The sequence below is a fragment of the Lactuca sativa genome, chromosome 8 (genome assembly GCF_002870075.4).
Source record: "Lactuca sativa cultivar Salinas chromosome 8, Lsat_Salinas_v11, whole genome shotgun sequence".
Lineage (NCBI taxonomy): Eukaryota > Viridiplantae > Streptophyta > Magnoliopsida > Asterales > Asteraceae > Lactuca > Lactuca sativa.
The window spans coordinates 45,889,474-45,915,420 of NC_056630.2; the positions used below are offsets into that span (position 1 = coordinate 45,889,474).

A 25,947-nucleotide genomic window follows, 5' to 3' on the forward strand; every position below is an offset into this window, starting at 1 on the left:
ACCAACACGACGTGTTGGTGTCTAAAAACGGCGTGTTGGTAGCTGGGAAGAAAACCCTAATTGCACCCTATATAATCTCCTTAAGCCCCAAGGGCTAGCCTCCTTACCAGCCTCCATTGCCACTTAAACCCTAATTCGTCCCTTAAGCTTTCTTGGTGGTGTTCTTGAGCCATGAGTGGATTCTTGTGATTATTTTGCTCATTTCCAAAGGAAGCTTTGAAGATTGAAGGTGCTTAACTTGGAAGGAAGATCATAGATCCAAAATCTCTCCACTTCTTGCAGTCTTTTTGAGGTATCAAGTTTGCATCTTCGCTTGTGTATGATTAGATCTCTTCATGGCTATTTTATTATGATTTTGGTCTCCTTTTTTTGGGTCTTTGGATGCGTTGAGTTAGTTAAGGGCTTGTTCTTTCGGATTTGGGTTTGTTTTGGTATCCTTGAGCATAAAGGTGCCAACTTTATGTGAGGAATGGTGTCATGTATGCTTCAAGTCCCCTATTAAGTCCCTTTTTAGCTTAAGAGCTTCAATTAGTCATATATGGACGTAAAGTTGACAACTTTACATGATAATCCAACTCAAGGAGGTCAGATCTATGTTTTGGGGTCATGTCTTTAAGAATTAAGTGCTTAGTGGTCAAGCTGTTGAATCTCAAGCAAGCACGACGTATTTGCCGATTATTTGGGATGGTAGGAACACGACATGTCCATGGGGCAACACGGCGTGTTTGGTCAACATGGACTGTTGACTTTAACTTTGAGCAGAAGTTTGATCAGGGTTAACTTTGGGATGTTTTGGGCCATGTTTATGCCTTTTGGATTGTTGAATTGGGCCTTGGCTTTGGGGCCAATCTGTAAGAGGGTAAAAAGGTCTTTTACACTAGCTTGGACACTTAGTATGGGTCAGATCCGATTATTGATGGATGTTTATCTTGTGATTGATAGTGTAGGGATTCTTGCGGGCCAGCAGCCAGCAGAGATTCTTTCTGTGAGATTCGGCAGTGCGAGGTGAGTTTACGCACTATGTTTAGCGGGTTGAAGGCACCAATGTCGGCCCATGGTTTTCTATGTAGATTGCAATATGTATGCGTGACTCTTGCATGTGTATGTGTTTGTATGCTTAGTGGGCAAGGCCCGATGGTTATTCTATATGCTAGTATCGGATTATGCATATATGATTTATATCTGGGCGAGGCCCGGTGATAATGTGGTATGCTACTATCTTTGGGATTTTCACATGTGTTTGAATGTTATATGATTATATGGTTATATGTTTAGTGGGCGAGGCCCATTATGCGAGTGTGGGCGGGGACCGCTATGCGAGTGTAGGTGGGGCCCGTATCTCAGTTGGCGGGGTCCGTTATATGAGTGTGGGCGGGGCCCGTTATGCGAGTGTGGACAGGGCCCGTATCTTAGTGGCGGTGCCCGTTATACGAGTGTGGGCGGGGCCCGTTATGTGATAAGTCATATATGGTATGTGGTATATTAAGGAACTCACTAAGCTTTCTGCTTACGATTTTTAGTTTATGTTTCAGGTAGTTAGGTTTTCAAATGGAAGAGTTTGGCATAGTTGTAGGGCACACACCACATGCTTTTCGCATTCTGTGATTTACTGTGATTCAATGATGTTTTGCTAAATCTTGATTACCATGGTTTTACGGAAATGGCATGTATTAACGATTTATTTATTTGATAAACGAAAATTTTATGTCATTATTTTTTGGACGTTACACTAACTCTCTCTCTCTCTCTCTCTCTCTCTCTCTCTCTCTCTCTTTCTGTAACATTCATAAAATTCATGAAAATTATAAACTTTTAAATAAACCCAAAAACCATCATTGTTTTCAAAATCAGTTCAACATCAGAGAAATCCCAAAATCATGAAACAAAAAAAGAGAAGGTGTCTGAAACATAATCCAAAACTATAAGCCCAAAGCTTAGTGATTTCCTGCGATCCTCTGAGGTACCTGAAACATAATCCCGCGATCCTCTGAGGTACCTGAAACATAATCCAAAACTATAAGCCCAAAGCTTAGTGATTTCCCCCAAAATATCGATACATAACAAATAGCATCATGCAATGGGTCCACAACTAACAGACTGGATTACTCCTGAGCCCACAACATAAGTCTGGCTTGCCCCTGGGCCCACATCTTATGTCTGGTTTGCTCCCCAGCCTAATCAGTCCTCGACTACCAATAAGCCCTCAATACGAGTCTGGCATGCCCCTCTCGACCCTCAACTCATATCCGTAATGCTTATGAACCCTCAGTATCAGTTTGGCATGCCCTCCCTGGCCCTCAACTTACAACTGGTATGCTCTAGGGTTTGTTGGCTACCGCACAGAGCAGTACAGCCTCAACCCAACCCACACAATATGTCAACATATATCATATAGTATTATATACAAATAAACATACAGTATCACAGGTAGTCCTACGTATCTACCAGACTAGCATATCAAAACTAGCATGCATATCAACAATATCAGGTTATTAAACCAATAGGCCGACCTCGGTGCTTTCTACCCAAAAGTAAAGTGAGGAAAACTCACATCACAAGTAGCACATAATTGATAAGGCCTAACTCTGAAACTCAACTCTAAACTCAAGTGCCTACAACCGCCAAGTAACAAATTCCATCAAAACTCAATAATACCCAAAATACCCTTAAAAGTCAAACTTAGTAAAACATGGTCAAACTTGGTCAATTCAAAGTCATCTGGTCAAAATCCATAAACCCACTGAGTCAACCCAACCGAGTCAACTGAGTCGAGTTAACTCGAAAATGGTTGAACTGTGCGAGTACGTAGGGCATACTCTGGAGGTACGCTCAACGTACACAACCTCGCATTGACTACCTAACGGGGACACTGACCGAGCATGTGCGGGGCATACCCTCGCAGAGTCCAAAAACCCAATAAGTGCTTGATGGCTTACGCACTTAAGCCCAAACTTCATATCCATAGTCCAAATGCACCCCAGAGTCATAAAGTTTCCAACTTTATGACTTTAAACGTCCAAAAAAGTCCTTAATACATGGTCTTGATCCATTATGACCTTCTACAAGAAGCATGGAGCCAAACTAGCTAAAGGGACTTCATTTTTATGGCTTAGAACCCTTCCTAGGGTCTAAAAGGACAACCCAAAACGTCCAAAACCAAACATGCATAAAAATAGGAATTTTGGGACAAAAAGAACATCATAAAGCTACCAAAATGATATCTAAGCAAACCAAGCATAAAGGTAGCAACTTTTTACTTCTAGAGCTTCCCAATATGGTGATGATCCAAGATCCATAAGCTTGGTTTCCCTTGTAATCTCCTTGATGCAACTCCTTCTTCCTTAAGCACACAAAGAACACACTTTAAGCTCAAAACACTCTCTTATGGGGTTAGGGTTTGCAAAAAACGACTCAAAGGCTTGGAGGCTGAAAAGATGAGGCTAAATTATCCATAAAGGTGTTTAAATACCCCTCAAACCCTAAAAATTAGGGTTTCACTCGGATATTAGTACGCCCAACGTACATATATGTACACTTAGCGTACTTACATGTACGCTCGACGTACAACTCCTGATCCCAAAATTACCATTTTGCCACTAGGGCTTCTTAGGGCTTCATCATTACAATCTAAGGAGCAAAATAACATAATTCAAAACCAAAATGAGAGATTTGAAAATACTTGAAAACACAGGATGTTACACACACACACACACACTCTCTCTCTCTCACTATATATATATATATATATATATATATATATGCCTAAGTTATTCTATTCAAAGTAATTATTGTGTTATTGTATGCATAAATGTGGGCCAATCATTTTTGGTAAATTAAGAAAGTGATTATTGTGTTATTGTATGCATAAATAGGTAACATTCACTTTCTTAATTTACCAAAAATTTACTAATTAGGAAACACAAGTTTAATTAATAAAAAGTTTCGAATTTTCAGATATATTTGATTTTCTTAATTTTGAATTTTCATTTTTTTAATTAATTAGATTATAATTCTAAGATAATTCTGTTACAATGATATTCTATGAGAATGTCAGATTATCTATTCTGACAAAATAAATGTTTTGAATGAATGAATATTTTGAAGACAAACAATAGTTTTGAACCATGAGTTTAAAAATAACTTTAAAAACTTCTTAGATAATAACAAATTATTGAACCATCAATTGAAGAACAAAAACAAACATTACATTAATTCTTATAGAATACGGGTAACGATTGCTAAGAATTACATTTTATGTTAAAGAATAAAACTAAAAAAACTTCCAAATCTGGAAAGAAAACATCAAAAACTAACAACGACTAATACATTCTAAAATAATAATGTGGTCCGTTTCAATTTTGTGGTCCGTTCTTCAAGCATCAACTTCTGTGATTCCAACAAAATTGGAATTCGTGATTCCATTCCAACAGAATTGTAATTCGTATCTTACCTAACCAATTGCAAATAAAATCATATTCCCCAGCATAAACAAGCATCTGAATACCATCTTCTAAAAGCATTGGAATCCTAACTTCAAAGTTTCTCATAATGTCTTCCTTCATTACTTGATACACCTCACCATTACACGCCCCAAAGTGTATTTCCTCTGGTACCCCTAATGCCTTTTTCACTGATTCCAAGTTCAAGAATTCATCTAACTTTGACAAGTCATCATATCTTTGCTTCCTTAAATCATAAGACTGTTATACAACAATTGTTTCTATTACATATGAATTACATTTCCAGTTATGATTGTAGGATATATACATCATTAACGAAAATATAACAAGCTTAAATAATGAAATTACCATATTTGTTTGATGCTTCTTCACACTTTGGTACTATTTGAATCAATTCATTGTAATATTTTTTTTGTAATTAACTGATTTTCGAAAGCGAAATCAACATCCGCCTTGAATTGGATTCCAGGTTCAGAGACTCCGTTTCCAATTGCAAATCCCTATCCAATTGATCACAATTCCATGAGCAAAAGTGAAAATATTAAAAGTTATAGAAGACTGTAATCAACACCACCTACAAAGGCGTCCCACGTGAACCCCATCAATAAAGTAAATAAAGGCTTTTGTAGAACTGCATATTCAAAGCGAATTCTACTTTCCATTGTAAGCTAGGTGGGCAAGCACTTTTTTTCTTTGAGACAAAGTGGTGAAGCATTGAAAATTGATTTCAGATTTCAACTTCAGTTTCAGAAAAATCGATTTCATAAATTGAGCAGAGAAACTTACTAATTTTCTGGAGGAGGGGCGGCGTTGGCGGAAAGGCAGCGACTGACGCTAGAAAGAAACGTCGATCCCCAAATAAAGGGAAACAACACGAGTAGGTTACCTGTTGAAGATGAACGATGGTAGTTGATGGTGTTCGGTGGTGCCTGATGGTGTTGGTCGGCGAACGGGCAAGCTCCAGCCTCTTATCTTCTTCAATCATTGACATCGGTTAGGTTGAAAAAGAAGTGATGGACGGTGATAAAGAAGCAGTAACGGTTTCAAGGGATTTAAAGGAAAGCATTCCAATATTTTAGGGATTAATTAAATTTTTATTTAATTAAAAAAATTAATTAATAGGTAAGATTATATATCCTTATTTAAGTTTTTGAAATGATTGGTCCACATTTATGCATACAATAACACAATACTTACTTTAAACATCAAAACCTATCTTTCTCTCTCTCTCTCTCTCTCTCTCTCTCTCTATATATATATATATATATATATATATATATATATATATATATATATGACAAAATTACAAAAATGGTCCCTGTGGTGTGCATTTTTTCTGAGATGTGATCAAAACCTCGATTTTTTTGGATTAGTGGTGCTTTTGAACTAGTTTGTATATGAAAAAGATCCCTCTTCAAATTGAAAAGACTAAAATACCCTTAATATATTTATTTTTATTTTTCTTTCTGTTTTAACTATTTTATAATTAATAAATAAAAAAGAAAATGACTCTCTCTCTCTCTCTCTCTCTCTCTCTTCTTCCCCACCCTTTTCAGCTGCAACTCAAAAATCTCATACACAAATACATACATTGAAAAATAAAAATCATACACACTTCAAAACCGTTTCACTTCTTTTCCTCATGTTTCTTTATCTTTTCACCAAATGAATACCGATTTCTACTCGAATGTTCAGGAAAAGTGTGAGTTTATTCTTCAATTTCAAAAACCACCACACCTACGCCCACCTAATTTGATGTAAGTTATCAGCTTTCATAAACGATTTCAGAATCAAAGAGGGAGGATTGTGGAGGTTATGAGATCAAATTTTATAAATCTAGGTTTTTCTTATGTTTAGTCTTGATTTCATATTTGAATTCTAGTAAGAAGCTCACCTGATGAAATATCTACTGGTCACCAGTTCACCACCACCTTCAATTGCCATTCAGATGAGCACCAGAACTCCAACATTTCCCTGCAATCTAGGGTTTTCTTAGGTTTAGTCTTTTCAATTTGGGAAGACGCCTTTTATATATACAAATTAGTTCAAAAGGACCATCAATCCAAAAAAGCCTGAGGTTTGGACCAAACCTCAGAAAAATGCATACCATAGGGACCTTTTTATTAGTTTTGTTTATATATATATATATATATATATATATATATATATATATATATATAGTTTTTTGAAGTCTATCCTAAAGTATGCTATCATACTCATCTTTATCATTTTCACTTTGCATCAAAGATTAAGTCTAGAAATAACTAATACTCCTAGTGCGGTTAAGCTAATGTTCTGATACCAATTGTGACATACCGTAGTTTCATGCTTGAAAAAAAACTTTTCTTTAATGATTTGAAAATAGTAAAGTCTTTTATAAAAATATGTTGTGGAAAACCCCAGATAACCTTAAACATTTTTAGATATTAAATCATGTTTAAAATTACAACTATAAGGATGTCATAATCATTATCATAAACATTTGTTACAAGTATAATAGTTTGCAAGTCATAGTACACAACATGACTTATTACAAGCTATAATAGCATAAAAAGTCTCTTATTTATTCAACACACTCTTATTACCGCCGAGCAACCTTAGTACCGCTACCTGTGTTACAAAAAGTTTGAGTGTGTCAGGTTTCCGAAACTGGTGAGACACATAAGGTTTTCAACCCAAAATATTATTATATATATCTTGCAAACACAAACATTATCAAACAACACATACATGATATACCTCTATGATACCACTAGTTACCAAACCCATCGATTCTCACATATCGATTGGTGGTTGTCGAGGTCAACACAAATAATAACCCTAAATATTACACACTAAAATAGTGTATAGTGGTAAAGGGGTCGAATCCACGAAGATTGGTTCAATTTGTAACTCAATGAAAAATCTCTTTGTAAAAATACTTGTAAAATAACAATAAAAATAAAATGGGGGGATTTGGTGTTTTTAAATACTTGAAACAAACTAGAATTAACTATGAATTAAATAGACAATTTCAACAAAAATAGGGGTTTGATGTAAAATCAATAAGGGAGAGATGGTTGACTTAAAGTTTCCTCACTTTGACTTTTGATGGACATATCGTTAGAATCCAATGGTGCAATACTTTGATTTAAATCCTTAATTTGGCTATAATAATCCAAGGAGCTTGAGATTACCTAGACTTTTCTTAATTGTTGAAATGGCTAGATAAGCTCATAACAATTTCCTTAGTCAAAGTCACTAATTCCAAATAGCATGTAATTAGTGAAAGTCAACTAGCATTAAGAACCAAAAAGTCACCAAATCCAAGAGGAGTCAATTGCTTTCACTACCATGTTGGAGGAAATGTTTTTATGACAGTGTGAAGCAAAAACTACACAAAAATCACTTGTTGCTTGCTAATTTGAGGATCATTTACTTAATCAAGAAATTAGTCAACTAATCACCACAAACACATTTAAACTCATGAATAAAAACATACTAGTAGTGATAATATGATAAAACACAAAACATTTCCATAAAGATTTAAGAACAAGTTCATGGATTCTTCAACATTCAACAAAAGTTCAAAGGATTCAACAAGAAATCAACCAAGATTTGTTTAGCCAAGCATGGCTAAACTCAAAGGAACAAAGTTAGATGAGATTGTACCAAACATTTCACAATAATCAAGAGGTGAAATCAAGATGTTCTTGAGGTGTTTTGGCCTTCAAAAGTACTCCAAACTCCAGAGAGAACAAGTCAAACTCGGACCTCCAAGATAAGGCTAAATAGGCACACCAACCTTCCAAATATAGAGCTCTTAGCAAAATCCCGAAATTGCCCTTGTCAGGAATCCATGCGGGTCGCGGGCTTCGACGGGATTTTTGAGCTTCTTCAAATCTTGGGCCCCCAAAGCTAATCCATTGGCCCAATTCGAATCCAATCAGCTCCTAGTCCATTTTTCTTCAATATTTCTTCAATTAAAGCCCAACTTGTCTTTCCACATCACTCAAAACTTCAGCAAACTCTTAAAAATCGATCTTGCACACTCAAGAATTTTCTCGCGCCCTTTCAAATTTAAAGTTCAACACTTCTGCACCTTCAAGCAATCGACAAGCCTACTCCCTAGATCACCTCCAAAGCTATCAAGCATGACATCCTCACTGCTTTTCAAGTCCAATCGCCTCCCAAAAGATCCCGCACACTCCCGCTCCTCTAGTTTCCTGAAAATCTGCAATAATGCTCAAGAAACTAGAAAGTACCCGAAATGGTCATAAAAACAACAAAAAGGAAAATATGCATGGAAATTAACTAAAATGCGAATGGAATGTGCTAAAAAAACTATAAAAAGAAGTAAATAAAATGAAGCTATCAAATCACCCCAAGCTTAAACCTTACTTGTCCTCAAGTAAGACAAGACTAAAATGAACTTGGGACAAACTACCCTAGAAATAAAAAGAATGGATAGAACCATGGAACCTGTTCAACGTTAGTCAACATGGTCAGAATTGATCTCGCTGCTATCTCACAACTTTTTCATCCGATGACAATGGGACCATAAACCACAACCAGGACAACTCCTCTAGGTGAATAAGGAGGGATGGTCAGTCATAGTCTTAATGGAACATGCATACAATGAAGAACATCTGTAGTAGGGAGAAAGCAATTGGATGGGCTCGGGTGGAGCTCTTCTTTAAGTGCACAATCTGATCTCACGTCTGTCGGGTTCTCTCATGTGTAACTAGGTTTAATCGCTCGGGTACCGTTGTAGGAATCGGTTCACTTAGTGTTGGCCCAAACCTCCCGTAGTATCCGACTCGACAGTCTCCCTAACATCACCAATTTGCGAAAAAAAACAACTCGATCTATATACAATAAAACAGACCTATACAAATGAATACCAAACGTCGGGTGACCAAGAGAGTTGCAACTGAAATTTTGCATGCTTCTTTTTGCTTTGTTTTGTTTTATTTTTTTTTTGTTTTTGTTTTTTTTTTATAACACATACTTGAAGGTAACGTATTAACAATCGAAATTTTTAACAAGAAAACTCTTTGACTCAAAATTTGGTTTCCAAAAGTGTGTAAGTGGAACCGAAAGGGTAATGATATAATCCGAATGGCCTAAGTGTGAAAATGACTATGTGTGGAGCATAAAGATGTAATGTAAGCTCCTTTTCAAACTTGTGGTTTTTCAACGATAATGAAAATGTCCAAATGTGGACTAAAAGACTCTAAAAAGTTCTAAGAAAATCGCAAAAAGATGTTGTGATGTAAAGAGACCGGATATGGATTCTACTCGGGGACAAGCACCAATGCTTCATCCTAAACAGTTCAAACATGATCAAGTGTGATCCTCTCAGCGGTAGTGACCGCAAGGCTAAGAACATCCATTGCTATAGTATATAAATCCCAAACTGCAACTAGTGGTCCCGGTTTGATGGGTAAGATAGCAACAAGATCCTGGACCAATAATGATACAATAATTGTGAACCTGTTCCATGGCATCCAAGAGAGGTGAGAATAAACAGACAACAAAAATGCATGAATGCTAATGTCCTAAGCTAAATGTTATGCAAAAATATAAAAGGTGAAAAAGAAGAAAATAAAATCTTTTGGCATTTTATATAAAAAAATGAATGAAAATTAGCTTAAAACTAAAATGTTATGCAACCTAGTTAAATGTCACACCCCCAAACCAAGGATGGCGGAAACGTCCGGGGGTGGAGGACTTCATGTATAGTATCATAACAACAATGACAATAGTGATGAAAGTAAACACAACCAACATATATGTGACATCCCCAAAATCTCGGCCAGAAAAGACCGATTTTCATTTATGCTTTTAAATATTTTCAGAGTAAATCCTTTTGATTTGAAAGAGTTGCGGAATTTGTTCCCAAAAACAAAATATGATAAAACAATGTTTACCGAAGCATCTCATAAAAGAAATGTATTTTCATTATAATCAAAACTCGGGGTGTCATGTTCCGATACAGACCAATAAGCATAAACGAATACATTACAAGTCATATAACAAATATAAACATATGCAGACTTGTAAACAAAACAACTTGATGGTTCATCCATCTCATGCCCTTCCGCCACTTCCTGTAATACAATTTAAAACTGAGTGGGTCAGGCTTGGGAGCCTGGTGAGCATATAGGGTTTTCAACCCACAATAAATATCATATTTAATTTTCACCAACCAACAATAACCCAATTACCCATTCCCGTTATTCTCACTTTAATGTCCCTAAAACAACTAACATAAGGGACCTAGTCTAAGAATATTTCATCGGGGCGACAACACATGCTTCGGGGGTAGCTCAACAATATAAGTCAAATAACGCAACCATGAGGGGGATGGAGTACAGCAAATGAACACTCAAGTTCATTAACACCTACAGGTGGCGAACCTGCTAATGTTTCCACAAGACTGTCTAGAATAGCCAGTGGTCGTCATCTAAACTCCGCTAGATGACTCAATCAAACAACAACGAGGCCTCTCATCTGTTTATTACACACCAACTGTCTACCCATGTTCTACCCAACATATTAGTAGATAAAAATATACATTTGTATCCATAGTTTAAAAACCTGTATAGCATGCTTTAATCAACACATATATCACATAACAGATGAGGCACACACACATAACACATATCTCATAGAGAAATAATCAGATCTATAAGATAGAAGAGAGCGAATACTCATTCACACATAACACAACCAAATATATACACATAGCACGTATTTTATATAAAATACTTCGTATTATTGTGTTAGAGAGAAAATAACTACACACTCACACCTATAAACAACAATATACTTAATACACTCGAACCATACTTGTATTATTATCGTGTTTATGAAAGGTAGTATACACTCACTTGACCAGAAGATGATCGGACAGCACTACGACTTGCAGAAGTAGTAATCCACAGCAGATCTGGAAGATCTTCACAAAAATCGAACTTCTCGCGGGCAGAGCTTCGGCTCGGGAACCGCACTTCTCGGGATCTTCGGGATCTCGGGACTTGCCTCGGGGCTAGAGTATGATACCGGGGCTTCGGGGTATTTCTGGCACGCAAAACGATGCAAAACGGGAGAAAGAAGAGAAGAAATGAACAAAACTCTCGGCTGCCTTCGGATCCCTTTTATAGAGGCTGGAGCCTCGGAGTACGCGGGGCGTACTGCAGTACGCAGCGCGTACTGCTTCCGAAATCGTCACTGCATGCGTCATCCGAAGTGTCGACACTATGCTGAGTACGCGGTAGCGTACCCTCGTACGAGTTTAAGTGAGTTGTCTTGTTTTCCGGTTATGGGTGAAATCGGAGAGTCAGGGGAATAACTCGGCGAGTTGACTCGGTTGGTCACGAGTCTGGTTAGCCAGGGAACTCGACGAGTCAGAGTCTGACTCGACGAGTTGGTTCGTGATTGCATGATTATGAGCTTTTGAACTTAGCGAGTTGATGGAGCAACTCGACAAGTCAAGTCAACCTGGAAGTGTTATGTTGGTATTGGTAGCTCGGGGAGCTAGGGGAACAGCAGTTCGGGGAAGTGTTGAATAGCAGCCGGAGGTTTCACCCAGTCTTCAGTTGTGCGAGGTGAGTCTCCTCACTATGTGAATGGGTATAAGGCTACAATTTTGACCCATGTAGTTTATGAGTAGGAAGACTCGGGGGTTAGCCCTAGGCATTGTATGCTAGTATGTGATTCCGGACCAAGTTCCGATGTCGGGCGGGTGCCCAAGGAATGTTTGTATGTTAGTTATACCTGTTGTCTTTGTGATACTTGTATATGCCTGGTAGGGAGGTGAGTGTGGGCGACGTCTCGTATCTCATCACTAGCTGAGTATGGATGGGCTTCCATATCTCAATATTAGTAGAGTAGGGGCGAGGCCCATGTTAGGAGAGAAGTGAGTGTGGGCGAGGGCCCGTATCTCACTAACATCAGGAGTGTGGATGGGGTTCTATAACTCATCAGTAGCAGACCAGGGGCGGGGCCCAAGATAGGCGAGGCCTTAGTACATGAGTACAATATATAATGTTTTCTTTATGCGCTAGTATGACATTTGATTGCATGTATGTGTATAGCGAGCGAGGCCCAGAGATAGGCAGGGCCTAAGAGAGATAGATTTGTATACCGAGCGGGGCTCGATGCCAGGCGGGGCCTGATGTCGGGTGGGGCCCGATGCTGGGTAAGGCCCGTTTCAGCGGGTGGGGGCCCAGTATGTGGTTATGTGTATATGGTTATGCGTCTGTGGCATGTGGTAGGTTGGGGAACTCACTAAGCTTCGTGCTTACGATTTTCAGTCTTGGTTTCAGGTACTTCCGGTAGCGGAGTGAAGAGCTCGCGATGATCGCATGGCACACACCAAGAAGTTTTAGCCTGAGATGTTTTTACTCTGATAATTAGAACATGTTTTGAAATGATACCTTAATTTGATATATCTGTCTTTATACTTATGGTTTATTTAATGTTTTAAAAAGAAATTTTTGGTATTGATTTTTGGGATGTTACACAATATGGCTCATCTTCCTAATTGAGCCCAAAAACCAACATGGACCTAATTCCAAGAAAAACCTTAGTCCATTCATGACCCAAAGTCAGAAGTCCAATGACCCAACAAGGTCCAAACCTTAAAAGGCCCAAAATTGTCATGATGGGGAGTACGCCCCACGTACTTACCCTCGAAGCACAAGGTACATGTTGTAGTTGCACAAACCATGCATTACGCTGAGCGTACTCCTATGTACGCCCAACGTACTCAACATAGAGCCAAAATCCCACAAAAGCTCTTAATGGTTAAGACAAGGACTTCCAAACTTAGATATGACCCTAATGAGATGTCGTTACATGTAAATTGTTGGATTAAGTGTGTAAGCCCATAATTATGTTTGGTATATACGTAAATTGATAGTAGCAAAATCTTTTTAGGTTGTCCTCAAAACTAGCAACCAGACATGATGACTTTTGGAGAGAAAGGTTGAATTTATTATTTGATTGACAAATTGAAATAAATAATTTGTTAATATATTATAAGAATAATATATTAATTAGAAATACCAATATTTAATTAATATTAATCAGAAATTAATCGGACTTAATTTTGAGATTAAAAGAATTAATTAAAACTGCAAGGGGCTAAAATACAATTGTTCAATAGTTGAGCATGATGTTTCAGAACCTTCCTAGGGAAGGGGTTTGACGGTTTTATGAGATTATTTCTAGAGTTTTTAGAATATCTCATTCTTATTCTTTTATATATATATATATATATATATATATATATATATATATATATATATATATATATATCCTCCCTAATAAATGAAAATAATTTTGCCACATGTCACTTTCTCATTAACTTGGACACATGTCATTTTTTGGTATTTTTGAATATTTTTTTTCCCATTTGTCATTTTCTCATTGTTTATCTTTTTTTAATTAACACATCATATTTACAACTCAATTAATAATTGCTTTAATTGCAAATAACAATTAAATTACAATATTACAACTCATATACTATTGAATATGTTTCCTTTTAAATTCAAATTTTAAATTTCAAATTTAAATAAATTTTTGTTTAAACCTTCATATTTAATTTTTTTGTTTTATCCAACCCGTATAACATACGGGTTTCACAACTAGTATATATATATATATATATATATATATATATATATATATATATATATATATTAAAGATGGATACTTTTAGGAATAGTGAAGTTGTGTGCTGTTTGTCAAGAATGGCCCTCTATATATGTATGTTGAAATTCGTCTCTGGATCAGTTTATGTCAACACCGATATTTTGTGCGGACATGTTGGAATACACAGTTCCCGTTTCCCGGTCATTTTATCTACACCCGTAGGTTAATCGATCTTCCAGTTTCTTCTTATCCAAAATCGGCGTCTGCCTGTTGCTTGAGAGTGATTGTATCTAGGGTTTCAAATCTCGATTTCGCGTATTCTGTTTCTTCTATACTGTTTTTTTTATTACAATCACACAGATCTTCTTCTTCGTTCACCACCAAACCTCTCTGTTGCGACACCGCCTCCGCCAAAGCCTCCGTCGGTGAGTTGCAGATCCGTCGGTGGGTTGCTGATGTTGCAGTACTTCCACCGCTTCTCATCCAACCCTTCTCTTTGTTTCTTCGAAGCCACCACCTGTGTCGACGATGATTGAAAGGTATTTTCTCCACCATTCTAATTTGTTTTTCGTTCCTTGCATTCCCTAGCTGCCTGCAAACCACCACCTCACTATGTTCCTTTTCTTCTACACCTCGAATATTCAGCTCTTCTACGACCGACATCATCTAGAGATTGAACATCACCAACCGCTTCTCTCAAACAGCTCGATATTCAATCGAAGTTTTGAGTGCAATGCATTGATCTTCACATCAAATGGCTTCATCGTAACCATCTGCAATTAATTCCACTGTTCTTTTCTTTTTCTTTCTCTATTCCACACCACAGAAACTCCGCACTATAAACACTGTCGTTTCCTTCGCCCAATAGCTACCTTATTCATGTTTGTTCTGTGGAGGTTTGATGAAATTTTGTTCAATGTTCCATATTAGGGATTACTAAAATTGAATTTTTCTTATTGTAGAGTCGTTGATGTTGTCACTTGATGGAGGGGGAGCGGTTTCTTCTGGAAGCATATTCTTTTTTTATTGGTGATTAAGTTTTTCATCCGATTAAGGTTCGTTGCTGTGAAGCTTGAAATTTGTTCATTTTTATATAGCAACATATATAATTCTAGATTAACAGGTCCAAAAGTTATATGTGCAGACCAGGTGTTTGATAAAATGCTTGAGAGAAGAAAGAGCATGTTAAATGTTACCGTTCTTCTATTATGTAAATTGTTCACCTTATAAAACTATATTAAAATAGAATCTTTTGGGTACCCTGTGAAAAATTTAAGTGGGTGAATTCTTGGATATGCCTATCCTGACTGGATCACTCTATGAAATTAATAACCTTGAATTCATCATAATGATCAAATGTTTGACCATGAAGGTAAAGAATTGAATATAGAACCCTTTGGTTATAGGTGGATGTCAACGAGGCTTCCACATACATTGTTATTCAGGTCAAACATGAGCTTTTCCATTTTTCTTTTCTTTCAAACTCCAACTCCAGTGAAAAATTACATTACCATAGAGTAAGAAGTGACTTAAAGCCTTTGAAAGATAAAGGTACATGGATGTAGTTATGTTATGATACTTAACTATTTCAAAATACAGAGTAATTAATGTTTTGGGCTGCATCAGCAACCTCCACGTGTATTGCAAGAACTTTCATGGATGAAATTGCTTACAGGTTAGATACATGATACAATAATACATCATTGCATTCATAAAAATATCTGTCCAATTTACATGAAATAGACAAATATCTTAAAATTAATGTTTTGGGCCGCATAAATGGAGAAAATATACATTGACGTTTATTTGAACCAATTTTGTATTAAAAAGATATTTTATACATAGAAAAACAGAAATATGAGATATAGAAATAAACTATATACCGGCCTTATATTGATATTATTATTATTATTTGTGCTCCTTTTTTTTAATTATGTATTTTGTTTCTTGGTGTTCAAAACAGAGTACAATCATTGCTTTATTGGATATTTGGAACGAGGATTGTTTTGTATGTCAATGATATTGCTATGATTAGGTAAAATTATCAAAGTGAAATGTTGCAAAATCTTAACTTTCAGTTAATGATTATCATTCTCATTTCCCAATTTACCCTTACTCTTTCACCATGAATAAACAAAAAGAACAACTTATCTTGATTCTTGAATCTTCCATTTAATCTTTCTTACATATGTTTCCTGTTGCTATTAACAAAAAAATATATACAGCTATTGAATACTGATCTTTTACTTTTTACTATTATAAATTAGGCTGGCATGCATATCTATTCAACAGCATCAGCTAAAGGGAAACGTCTTCAAGTATCTTTTTCTATGATGATAATTGATAAAATAAATCTTTGTTTACAAAAAAACTAATTATACTTTCAATGTAGTCAAATATGGGAGCTAAAAATCATGGAATTGTGATGCCTGATGCAAACATTGTTGTTGTTTTAAATGCATTAGTAGCTGCTGGATTTGGAGCTGCAGGACAAAGGTGTATGGCTTTAAGAAATGTAATCTTTGTTGGAGATGCAACACGATGGTATTATATTTTATATTTTATATTTTAATTCTATTGTCAATTTTCAAGTAAAATTTAATCTTATTTTTCAAGGAAAATGAGTTAGTGAAGCGTGCGAAAAACTTATAGTTTAGTGGAAATGGTAAAGATAGTGTTGTTTGTCCTTACAAATTTTTTATGTTTTCAAAATTCAATATCCATTCTAACTACTACCATCTTCTTGGATTGTCGCTAGCAGTTGAAGAAGAACAAAAAGAGAACCTGTACTCAGATCACACAGTAAGGTACATGAAATCCATTAACCCTTTTCACACCCAAGGACACTCCTTCTATTTGTAAATTAAGTAGCATGTTACATAAAACCCAAGATATTTTACTATTTTTTAATAAAAACCCAACATATTTGCCCTTTATATCTTACACAACATAAATTGTTCCCGTCTGTTTGAAGAATTATTTTACTATTTTTTAATAAAAACCCAACATATTATGAAAAACTGATTGTTGTGTTGTGTTTTGATTTATTAGGAGTGCTTAAGTGGCATGCCATTTTCATCGTCCATCACTATGGCAGGTGAAGGTTTCCCACTTTTTTTAACAAATTATAGAAATTGCAGTAAATTACATTTTTGGTTGTTGAGTATAGCCGATTCTTTTAGTTCTTGTATATATATATATATATATATATATATATATATATATATATATATATATATATATAAAGGAGAGCACTTCTTAGGAATAGTGCCTAACCAGGATGGGTTTAACTCCTTAACCATGGTCACCGCTTCATCTGGATCCTTCCAAAAATCGGTTTCCTTCCATCCTTCCTTATCGCCATTCAATCCACCGCCTCATACTCTCTCCATCTGATCATGATGACGCAACCCGAACGAAATATAAGAAGGATTTGGTAAAGGGTGGTCGAGACACCCCCAACGCATACGACACACCCCTAATGCGGTACCATGGACCTCCATTCGCCACCACGTACCACCATCGTCGTCGAAGTCGGACGATTAGTCGATCTTCGACCGCCGCCTTCTTTCTTCCTTCACAGTTCCCGGAATAGCCCTAAAGTGATGTCTACATGTTATATTCGTTCTTCATCAGGATTCTATTTTGGGATTAATTGACCCGCTGCTTTTATTTTATCCTAATGTTCATACGATTTTCGGTATTGTTTTTTATACAGCAAAGGAAATCAGTCTACTCAGAGAGTTCTCAAGTGGGCAACAGGCGACTGAAAGCTTCAAATCGAAATCCCTTCGTGGAACGAAACCCTACGAAGCGTTGTGATTATGGAGACAGAGGAGGAAGCATCTGGACAGATGACGGACGAGATCTACACGAACGACTTTGACGATGAGTCGCTGTCGCAGCAGCAACAACGTAGACTGATTATCAGTGGCGAGCAATTCGATATCGACGCGTACGCCGCCTTATACATAGGCCGTACTAAAATTCCGCGCTTGATATTCATCGCCGACAAATGTGGCAATGTTTCGATGCAGTTAGAGCCGCTTCGAATGGCTTATGACGAGATTAAGAAGGGAGAAAACACACAGTTGTTTAGGGAAGTTGTTCAGAAAATCGATGGACGATTGAGTCCGAATTACAGTTCGGATTCGGGTTAGATGGACGAGGTGGACCGTAGGGCTGACCAGAGGAAGGAGAAACCTAAGAACGAGCTTAATGCTTACAGGGTAATATATTATTATATGTTTAGTATCAAATTTTATGATCTGTTATCTATAAGCGTGTCTGTCTAGGTTATCAACAATTCAATATCGTTGAAGTTTTTTGTTTAACTTTTTTTTTTTTTTTTTTTTTTCCAATCGTAGGGTTTTGGTACCTTTCAGTAGCGTTTCTAGGTGTTTTGGTGCTATCTTTATCCTCTATAAAGGAATAAAAAAAGGTATTGGACTTGGTACATTCACAAGACTGAAATTGGTCTAGAAACCCAGGCTCTTATAGTAAATTTGAAAAGTTAAGTTTAGGATCATAGGATTTTATTACATCTTATGATTAAATTAGAAACAAATGTATGTTAAAGGTTGTTAGTGATCGTGATCTGTAATTGAAATGGCGCCTGAATGTGAGTAAGGTTACAAATATCTACAAGTTCTAAAGGAAAATATGATAATTGAACAAAATATAAATAATAGTACTTACAATATTCTTTCTTGTAAGAGGTAGCTACCTGAATCGAAGATTAGGTTGATATATATACAAACAGACAAACAGTGATCATTTACTTTTAGGGAATCAGTCTTCTGAGTGCTTTATCAGATAATAAATGGAGCATTGTATTGTTTGGATGATGAGGAATCAAGTATCCATTGGATGGTTTTTAGGTTTCAATTAGATTAAATTACATTACCGGTTCTCAAGTATAATTGATTTTTGCATCTTCTATAAAATTTGCTCTTCTAATTTAGGTTCACATCTGACGGTTTCATTACATTTTTTTCCAAGGGTATTACTGATTTGTATCCTGGAAGAAGTAATATTGGGTGATGCAATTGCAAGAGAAGTGCACCTTACAATGAAGTGGTGTATATTATTTATCGCGTCTTAAAAATGTTTTCTGAAATAGAAGATACCGGTAATTCTTAGTGTTAATCATACTTTATTGATGGATACCATTTATTTGAACGGTAGAAAAAGGTGTGAAGTTTATAGATTGGCTATAAGTTTTATTTCGGGAGGGTGTTTTTTTTAGATTTATGATATCATCATACTAAAATTTTTATCTGTCATTCATTATAAAACTTTTATCTGCCATTCATTGTGTTACATCAATCATTTTTTAAGGATACGTGTAAGAATTACTTTCAGATAAATTAACTACAAAAATAAAAGACAAGTTTATGTTCTCTATTTGTTTATTTATTTATTTATTATTAGTGTTTTTTTTTTTTTTAAATTATATAATTTTTTTATATAAATATACAGGGCTTTGGCTTCTGTATCTCTCACATGTTATAAATCTAACTCATAGGGCTTCTGGATTCCCCGGACAAGTCGTTCATGGTTTTGCTGCTTTACATGAACACCAATGTTATCTCCAAACCGGAATATCACGATTACAAAGCCACAAAAACGCATCTGTTCTCCCATATGGTCAATGCTCTCGCCCGTCCGTTTACCATTTCTTCGACATTTGCAGGTTGTTCTACCGGGAAAATTCTCCTGCCAACCATTCCTTCAGGTACAATTTAGAACGAGCTTTACAAAATTCTCGAACCTTTCTTCAACTTTATCTGTTTTACCCTTTCGTTCCTTCTCTTGCTTTCCAGATTTGTTTTCAGCTTCTTTATAAGTTTTTTTAATTGATTGGTTATGTTTTTAAATTTTCAGTAAATTGGTTAGACTTTTAATGGTTGGTTCCATGTGATGTTCATGTGGCTTTTTCGACTTCAGTCGGTAGTAAATGGTCATTGTGGATTGATTGAGTTTCAAATATGGTTATTGAGTTTTGGATAAATAAACACAACGATTGGACCATTTGTTTGTGCAAAGTCTAATTTAGGGTAATCTTATCAACAACCAATTTAGTTTTTTTTTTGTTGTTTCTTAAATTCTTTTTATTGATTTGATTATTATGTTTTAAGGGTTTTTGCTATGAGCTTGACTTTGATGCACGAATAATTCAACTATTTTTTTAGAAACAAGGCTTTAATGCAGCGTATGTCCTATGTTGTGTGATTTCCGTAACTGAAGATGTGCCGTACAGAATCCAATTGATTCAAGGCAACTTTTAAAGGCACAATAAGGTATTAAATTGATCTCCTACACTAATTGAATCAAAGCCTTGATAAATGGCAATGGAGCAAAACCATATTTCTGTTTCACTTTTGTTTGTAAATCTATTTTCTTTATATTTAAAAAAATATTTTTATAACTTTTGTTTTTGCATTTAGATGACATTTTTTATTGTTAATGAAATCGAAGAAGATGGTGGAGGGATGGGGTAAGTATGAAGACGTTCTTTCTGTATTTATTGTAGATTGCATTGTACTTTCATTTAGAACTACCTGGATATAAGATTGTATTTTCATTGTTTTCAAAAACCTATTCAAATATAGCATTGTACTTTTTTTGGTAGCATGATCTATCATTACATTTCCATTCATCCGATTGATGGAAAATTACACAGAATAGCAACATACTTTAATTTAGATACCAATTTATGCAATGTACTTCATTATTCGTCTCAGAAAACGAACACATTCCGCCCCGCGCAACGCGCGGGTAACCCCTCTAGTTTGGATAAATAAGGAGCCGGATAATTACCAATTTGAAATAAAGTTTAAGTTCTATGGAAACAAAAAAAAACTCTGAAAAAATCTTAAAAATCATAAAAATACATAAAAAAAAAACATACGTAGAGATCACAATTTTTTTTTGACTTTCTATTCTTAAAAATTGCAACTTTTTACATAATTTCTCCGATTTTTTTTTTGAATAAAACACCAAAATAAATAAATAAAACAAAATAAAAGTAAAAAGTAAAAAATCGATTTTCTAATTTTTTTTTCAACGAATTTATAAAAAAAGCTCTGATTTTTAAGAATATAAAGTCATAAAAAAAAAAAAAAATTTGTGATTCTCTAAGTTTTTTTATATATATATATATATTTTTATGATTTTTAGGGTCTTTTAGGTTTTTTTTTTTGTTTTCCATATAACCCTTCGCTCTCTCTCTCATATATATATATATATATATATATATATATATATATATATATATATATATATATATATATATATATATATATATATATATATATATATATATAAAATAAGTAACGTTTCTTATGCATTTAAAAGCATATTTTTTTAGCTTTATATATATAAGTAAAAATAAGTAACGTTTTTATTCCTTTTTTTTTTTTTTGTAAAAATAAGTAACGTTTCTTATGCATTTAAAAGCATATTTTTTTAGCTTTAAAAACACATTTATATATTTAAAAGTATAATAATAATAATAACAATAATAATAAATAAATAAATAAAATAGAAGTAATAACAATAATAATAATAATAATAATAATTTTGTTGTAATGTAGAGGATATAGTCTATTATTCGGACATATGTTCACAAAAATGCCTCCGGTTGGATGTCAAAGGTGCTTGCCTTTTTTGCGAGAGGTCTCGATTTCGATCCATGTTTTGTGCAGTTTATATCCTTCTTTGCGCCTTTATTTTGAAATTCTTCCTAATCAATGCTGATATAGAAGCAAACTTCCGATTCAGCTATTTTGAAATTCTTCCTAATCAATGCGGACATAGAAGCAAACTTTCGATTCAGCGTTGACACGGCACATCACATGCAGGTGACCGACTCTTGACCCCAAATCGGATAAAATGTCATAAATGTGAAAAAGGGTGATGACTTGAAAGGGTAATATCTTTTTCGATTTGTACACATTGGGTCATTGAGTTTTTTTCGTCTATATTTACTTGTTAAACTATACACATTTAATCCTTATGAATCGGCTACTCCAGGTTAACCGGTAAATATGACTCAACATGATAATGTATTTATCACTTTGTACACATTTAATCATTAATATTTTTGTACACAATTAGTCCTAATTTTTTTTTTGTTGCAAAATAAGTCAATTTTGTTTTTGTACTTTTCAGTACTCATGAATGATTTTTTTAGGTTTTTCTCACGACATCTTAAGTAAGACATTCATTAATGAGGTGTTTGGGTATCTATCGCGATCTCGACGACAACTTTCATTTAGATTGCTCCCGTTAAAAAATAATATATTTTTACTTATGATCTTTATACCTATATGTTTTTTTTATGAATGCATGTACGAATGTTTTTTTTAATAAAATCATTTAGTCCTTAATTTTTTTTGTTGCAAAATAAATCAATTTTGTTTTTGTACTAATTCAGTACTTGTGAATGATTTTTTTGAATTTTTTTTCTCATGACATCTTACATGAGACATTAATTAATGAGATGTTTGGGGTTTTTGATGCTTATATCCATTGATATCTCGACGACAACTTTCATTTAGATTTCTCCCGTTAAAAAGTAATATATTTTTACTTACGATCTTTATACTTATATGTTTTTTACGAATGCATGTATGGATGTTTTTTTTTATAAAATATTAAGTAAAGATATATTACATTTAACTGAAGTAATCTTAACAAAAGTTGTAGTAGACTCAAAAAGACAAACACGTGTATATAAAGATCTTTAAAATCTGATATCGTATAAAGAAGTTATGATGTTCAGAATACAAGACCTAAGCCAAACCACAAAACCTACGCAACCAATGAGTTCAAAATCAATGATCGTCACACGTAAGATGTTGTGAGAAACTTAAAGAAATCATCCATGTATACTGAATGAGTACAAAAACAAAAATGACTTATTTTGAAAAAAAAAATATCAATGACTAAATATGTACAAAAATATTAAGGATTAAATGTCTACAAAATTATAAATATATTACCATATTAAGTCATTTTTTCCGGTTATCTTGTAGTAACCGGTCATAATGATTGAAACGTATACAGTTTAAAAAATTGAAATGATAAATTTAATAAAAAAAAACTGAATGATCAAATATTTACGAATCAAAAAATATATATTACTTTTTTAAATCGTTATCCCATGTAAAAATTCACCACTTTGAAGTCTTAAACCGAAGCCGGATAAAACGAATGGCATTAGCCCTTTTTGTTTCCCTTTATCATTTTATTTTCCCAAAATTTTATATTACGATTTGTTTGCTAAAACAAACCTATACAAGAGGCGAGAGGTCCCACAAAAGTGTTGACTAGTCAAACTGACATATGTGTATTATCGGAAACGCTGTCGTTCTGTTCTGCTTTTATCTTACATTCTTACTCCCCAAGATTTCCTATTTCCCATCTCCTCAAGTTTGTTCCCGCAGATCTTCTTCAAATCGACCGCTTGATTCATAAGTCCTGAGCTCGTAAGTTATCACATTTAGGTAATTATATACGTTCTTTGTGGAACTTGTATTTATTTTCTGATCAAAGTGAATATTTCAAAATCCAGTTACTTGAAGATGCCAAGCGAAACAATGGATGTTCCAAAAACAGGATTCAGTTTCGACCTGTGTAGGAGAAACGATATGTTGACGAAGAAAGGATTAAGATCACCATCGTATTTGAAAACAGGAACCACCATCGTTGGTTTAATTTTTGAGGTACGCTGGTTCTTCTACTATGTATCTTCAATTGCTTGCTTGTTCTGTTTACAGTTTGCGTCTCACATTGGCTTTAAGTGAGATTATGGCGATTGGTTTCCTTGTTTTGGAGTAATCATCAATTAGGGGTTTTTAAATAGTTTTCACGTGCATATGTTATCAGCTTATACATCTTCAAAACTTGTAGAATCAATGTCAAAATTTGAATTGCAATTGAGCTCATTTGATCCCTCTATCTCACTGCATAATCAAATCCATTCTGGTCTTTGGCATCACACATTTGAAATTTGAACCAACTGAACTAGTCAAACCTGTAGTTTACAGATACAATCTACTCCCCATAATTTCAATAGTTTCTCTTGAAATGGATTTATCTCTGATTCATTACATTTTTCTTCAGAATGGTGTGATTCTTGGAGCAGATACCAGAGCAACAGAAGGGCCAATTGTTGCTGACAAAAACTGTGAAAAGATTCATTACATGGCACCAAACATATATTGCTGTGGAGCTGGAACTGCAGCTGATACAGAAGCTGTTACAGGTACTCTTATAGTCCTATATATATGCTACATTATAATATTACATGATCCAATGTATACACAATTGATAATATCTTTTTATGGTAGACAACATCAGCTCTCAGTTGAAGCTCCATAGATATCATACTGGTCGTGAATCAAGGGTTGTAACAGCTCTTACACTATTAAAGTCCCATCTTTTCCGGTTAGTTTCTACATAAATAACAATTTTTTTTCTTTTATTTTTTTTAAGTTCCTGATTTGACTTTATCTACCTAGCTACCAAGGTCATGTGTCTGCTGCTTTGGTGCTTGGTGGAGTTGATGTAACAGGCCCACATCTACACACTGTGAGTAAATCTCCACTTTTTCAATCATCTAAAAATACCCAATTGGATCTTTTTTCTTAAACTTATCGATCCTTCTTAAATCATAATTTACAGATCTACCCTCATGGATCTACCGACACTCTCCCTTTTGCCACAATGGGTTCTGGCTCTCTTGCTGCAATGGCCATTTTTGAGTCAGAGTATCGTGAAGGGCTTACTGTATGCTCTTTATTAATCCACCTTTTACCTATATAAGATTAAAAAGTTTACTTTTTTATATAGGGAATATGGTGTATTGCTTATTATTGGCGACTCTTTTAACTTTTTTAACAGAGGGATGAAGGAGTGAACTTGGTGACCAAGGCTATATGCTCTGGCATATTTAATGACTTAGGAAGTGGAAGCAATGTAGATGTCTGTGTGATAGAAAAGGTTTTTTTCCTTCTCTTTGTATTAATGAGCTTTATGGGTTAAGTACTTAATGTGGACAGATATATATATATATATATATATATATATATATATATATATATATATATATATATATATATATATATATATATATATGGTTGTTTCTTTTTTGACTTAATCTAGACATAATGACTTATTTTTTTTAATGTTATGTGGTGCAGGGGAAGAAGGAATACTTGAGGAATCATTTGACTCCAAATCCACGTACTTACATCAGTGAAAGAGGCTATACATTTTCCAAGAAGGCTGGTTAGTGATTCCATAGACTTTAACCTATTATTACCCTTTTGTGTCAAAACTATAAAAAGGAAGAAGAAAAGTATAAGTTAAATGGTTTGATGTTTTGTAGAGGTCTTGCTCACAAAGATTATACCATTGAAAGAGCTTGTTCATGTGGTTGAAGTTGGTGGAGATACCATGGAAGAATGAGTGGTGACATTAGAGAACATTTCTGACAAATTATGTAATGTTTTTATGGTGATTGGAAGCTTCCAAGGTGAAATTATTTACAAAAATAGATGATTTGCATGCCTTGTATTGTTGATTTGTGTTTATAATATTTAGAAGTGGGAAATTTAAACTATTGTTCAAGTGGTTGTTGATGGGTTTTAGCTATAAGAACTTTCCTATGTGCGCATGCAAAACCCTAATGCTTGGATCTAGGCTTTCTAATAAACATGCTTTGAATCCAAGTCTTCTAATGACTAATTAGGTTAAATAACAACATTGAAACAGATCTAGAATCATACCTTTGAGTTCCTTGTTGATCTTGAGGTCTTGGAGCTTCTAGAGT

The 25,947-nt window shown here is 34.7% G+C and overlaps 3 protein-coding genes across 46 annotated transcripts; 2 read left to right on the plus strand and 1 right to left on the minus strand.

Moving 5' to 3' along the window:
• Positions 1-4,012: 4,012 nt before the first annotated feature.
• Positions 4,013-5,451, minus strand: LOC111918377 (serine carboxypeptidase-like). The gene is made up of 5 exons (XM_023914052.1): positions 5,347-5,451; positions 4,907-4,960; positions 4,809-4,841; positions 4,451-4,700; positions 4,013-4,023 (listed from the first exon to the last, which is right to left on the minus strand). Exons 1-5 carry the CDS (start codon positions 5,449-5,451, stop codon positions 4,013-4,015), a joined length of 453 nt encoding a protein of 150 aa, XP_023769820.1.
• Positions 5,452-14,243: 8,792 nt separating this feature from the next.
• On the plus strand, positions 14,244-20,738 carry LOC111918019 (uncharacterized). Of its 44 annotated transcripts, none has more exons than XR_006186361.2 (11): positions 14,247-14,644; positions 14,751-14,870; positions 15,068-15,160; positions 15,250-15,780; positions 16,069-16,140; positions 16,373-16,649; positions 16,867-16,912; positions 17,157-17,202; positions 17,824-18,334; positions 18,473-19,236; positions 19,633-20,738. XR_006186361.2 is itself a non-coding variant. In XM_042897809.2 (4 exons), the coding sequence occupies exons 2-4, from the start codon at positions 18,324-18,326 to the stop codon at positions 19,961-19,963; spliced, it is 462 nt and encodes a 153-aa protein (XP_042753743.1). In that variant the 5' UTR covers positions 17,294-17,720; positions 17,824-18,323; the 3' UTR covers positions 19,964-20,738. The 44 variants fall into 44 exon arrangements, 2 of the variants coding, with proteins under 2 accessions (XP_042753743.1, XP_042753744.1); XR_006186369.2 differs by having other exon boundaries at positions 15,705-15,780; XR_006186366.2 differs by lacking the exon at positions 14,751-14,870 and adding an exon at positions 16,722-16,770 and having other exon boundaries at positions 15,068-15,780; positions 16,373-16,423; positions 16,574-16,649; positions 16,864-16,912.
• A 2,710-nt stretch (positions 20,739-23,448) lies between these two features.
• LOC111917998 (proteasome subunit beta type-7-B) lies at positions 23,449-25,745 on the plus strand. Its single transcript, XM_023913653.3, has 9 exons — positions 23,449-23,599; positions 23,686-23,836; positions 24,237-24,378; positions 24,464-24,560; positions 24,635-24,704; positions 24,798-24,902; positions 25,017-25,115; positions 25,316-25,403; positions 25,504-25,745. The coding sequence occupies exons 2-9, from the start codon at positions 23,696-23,698 to the stop codon at positions 25,581-25,583; spliced, it is 822 nt and encodes a 273-aa protein (XP_023769421.1). The 5' UTR covers positions 23,449-23,599; positions 23,686-23,695; the 3' UTR covers positions 25,584-25,745.
• Positions 25,746-25,947: the final 202 nt, after the last annotated feature.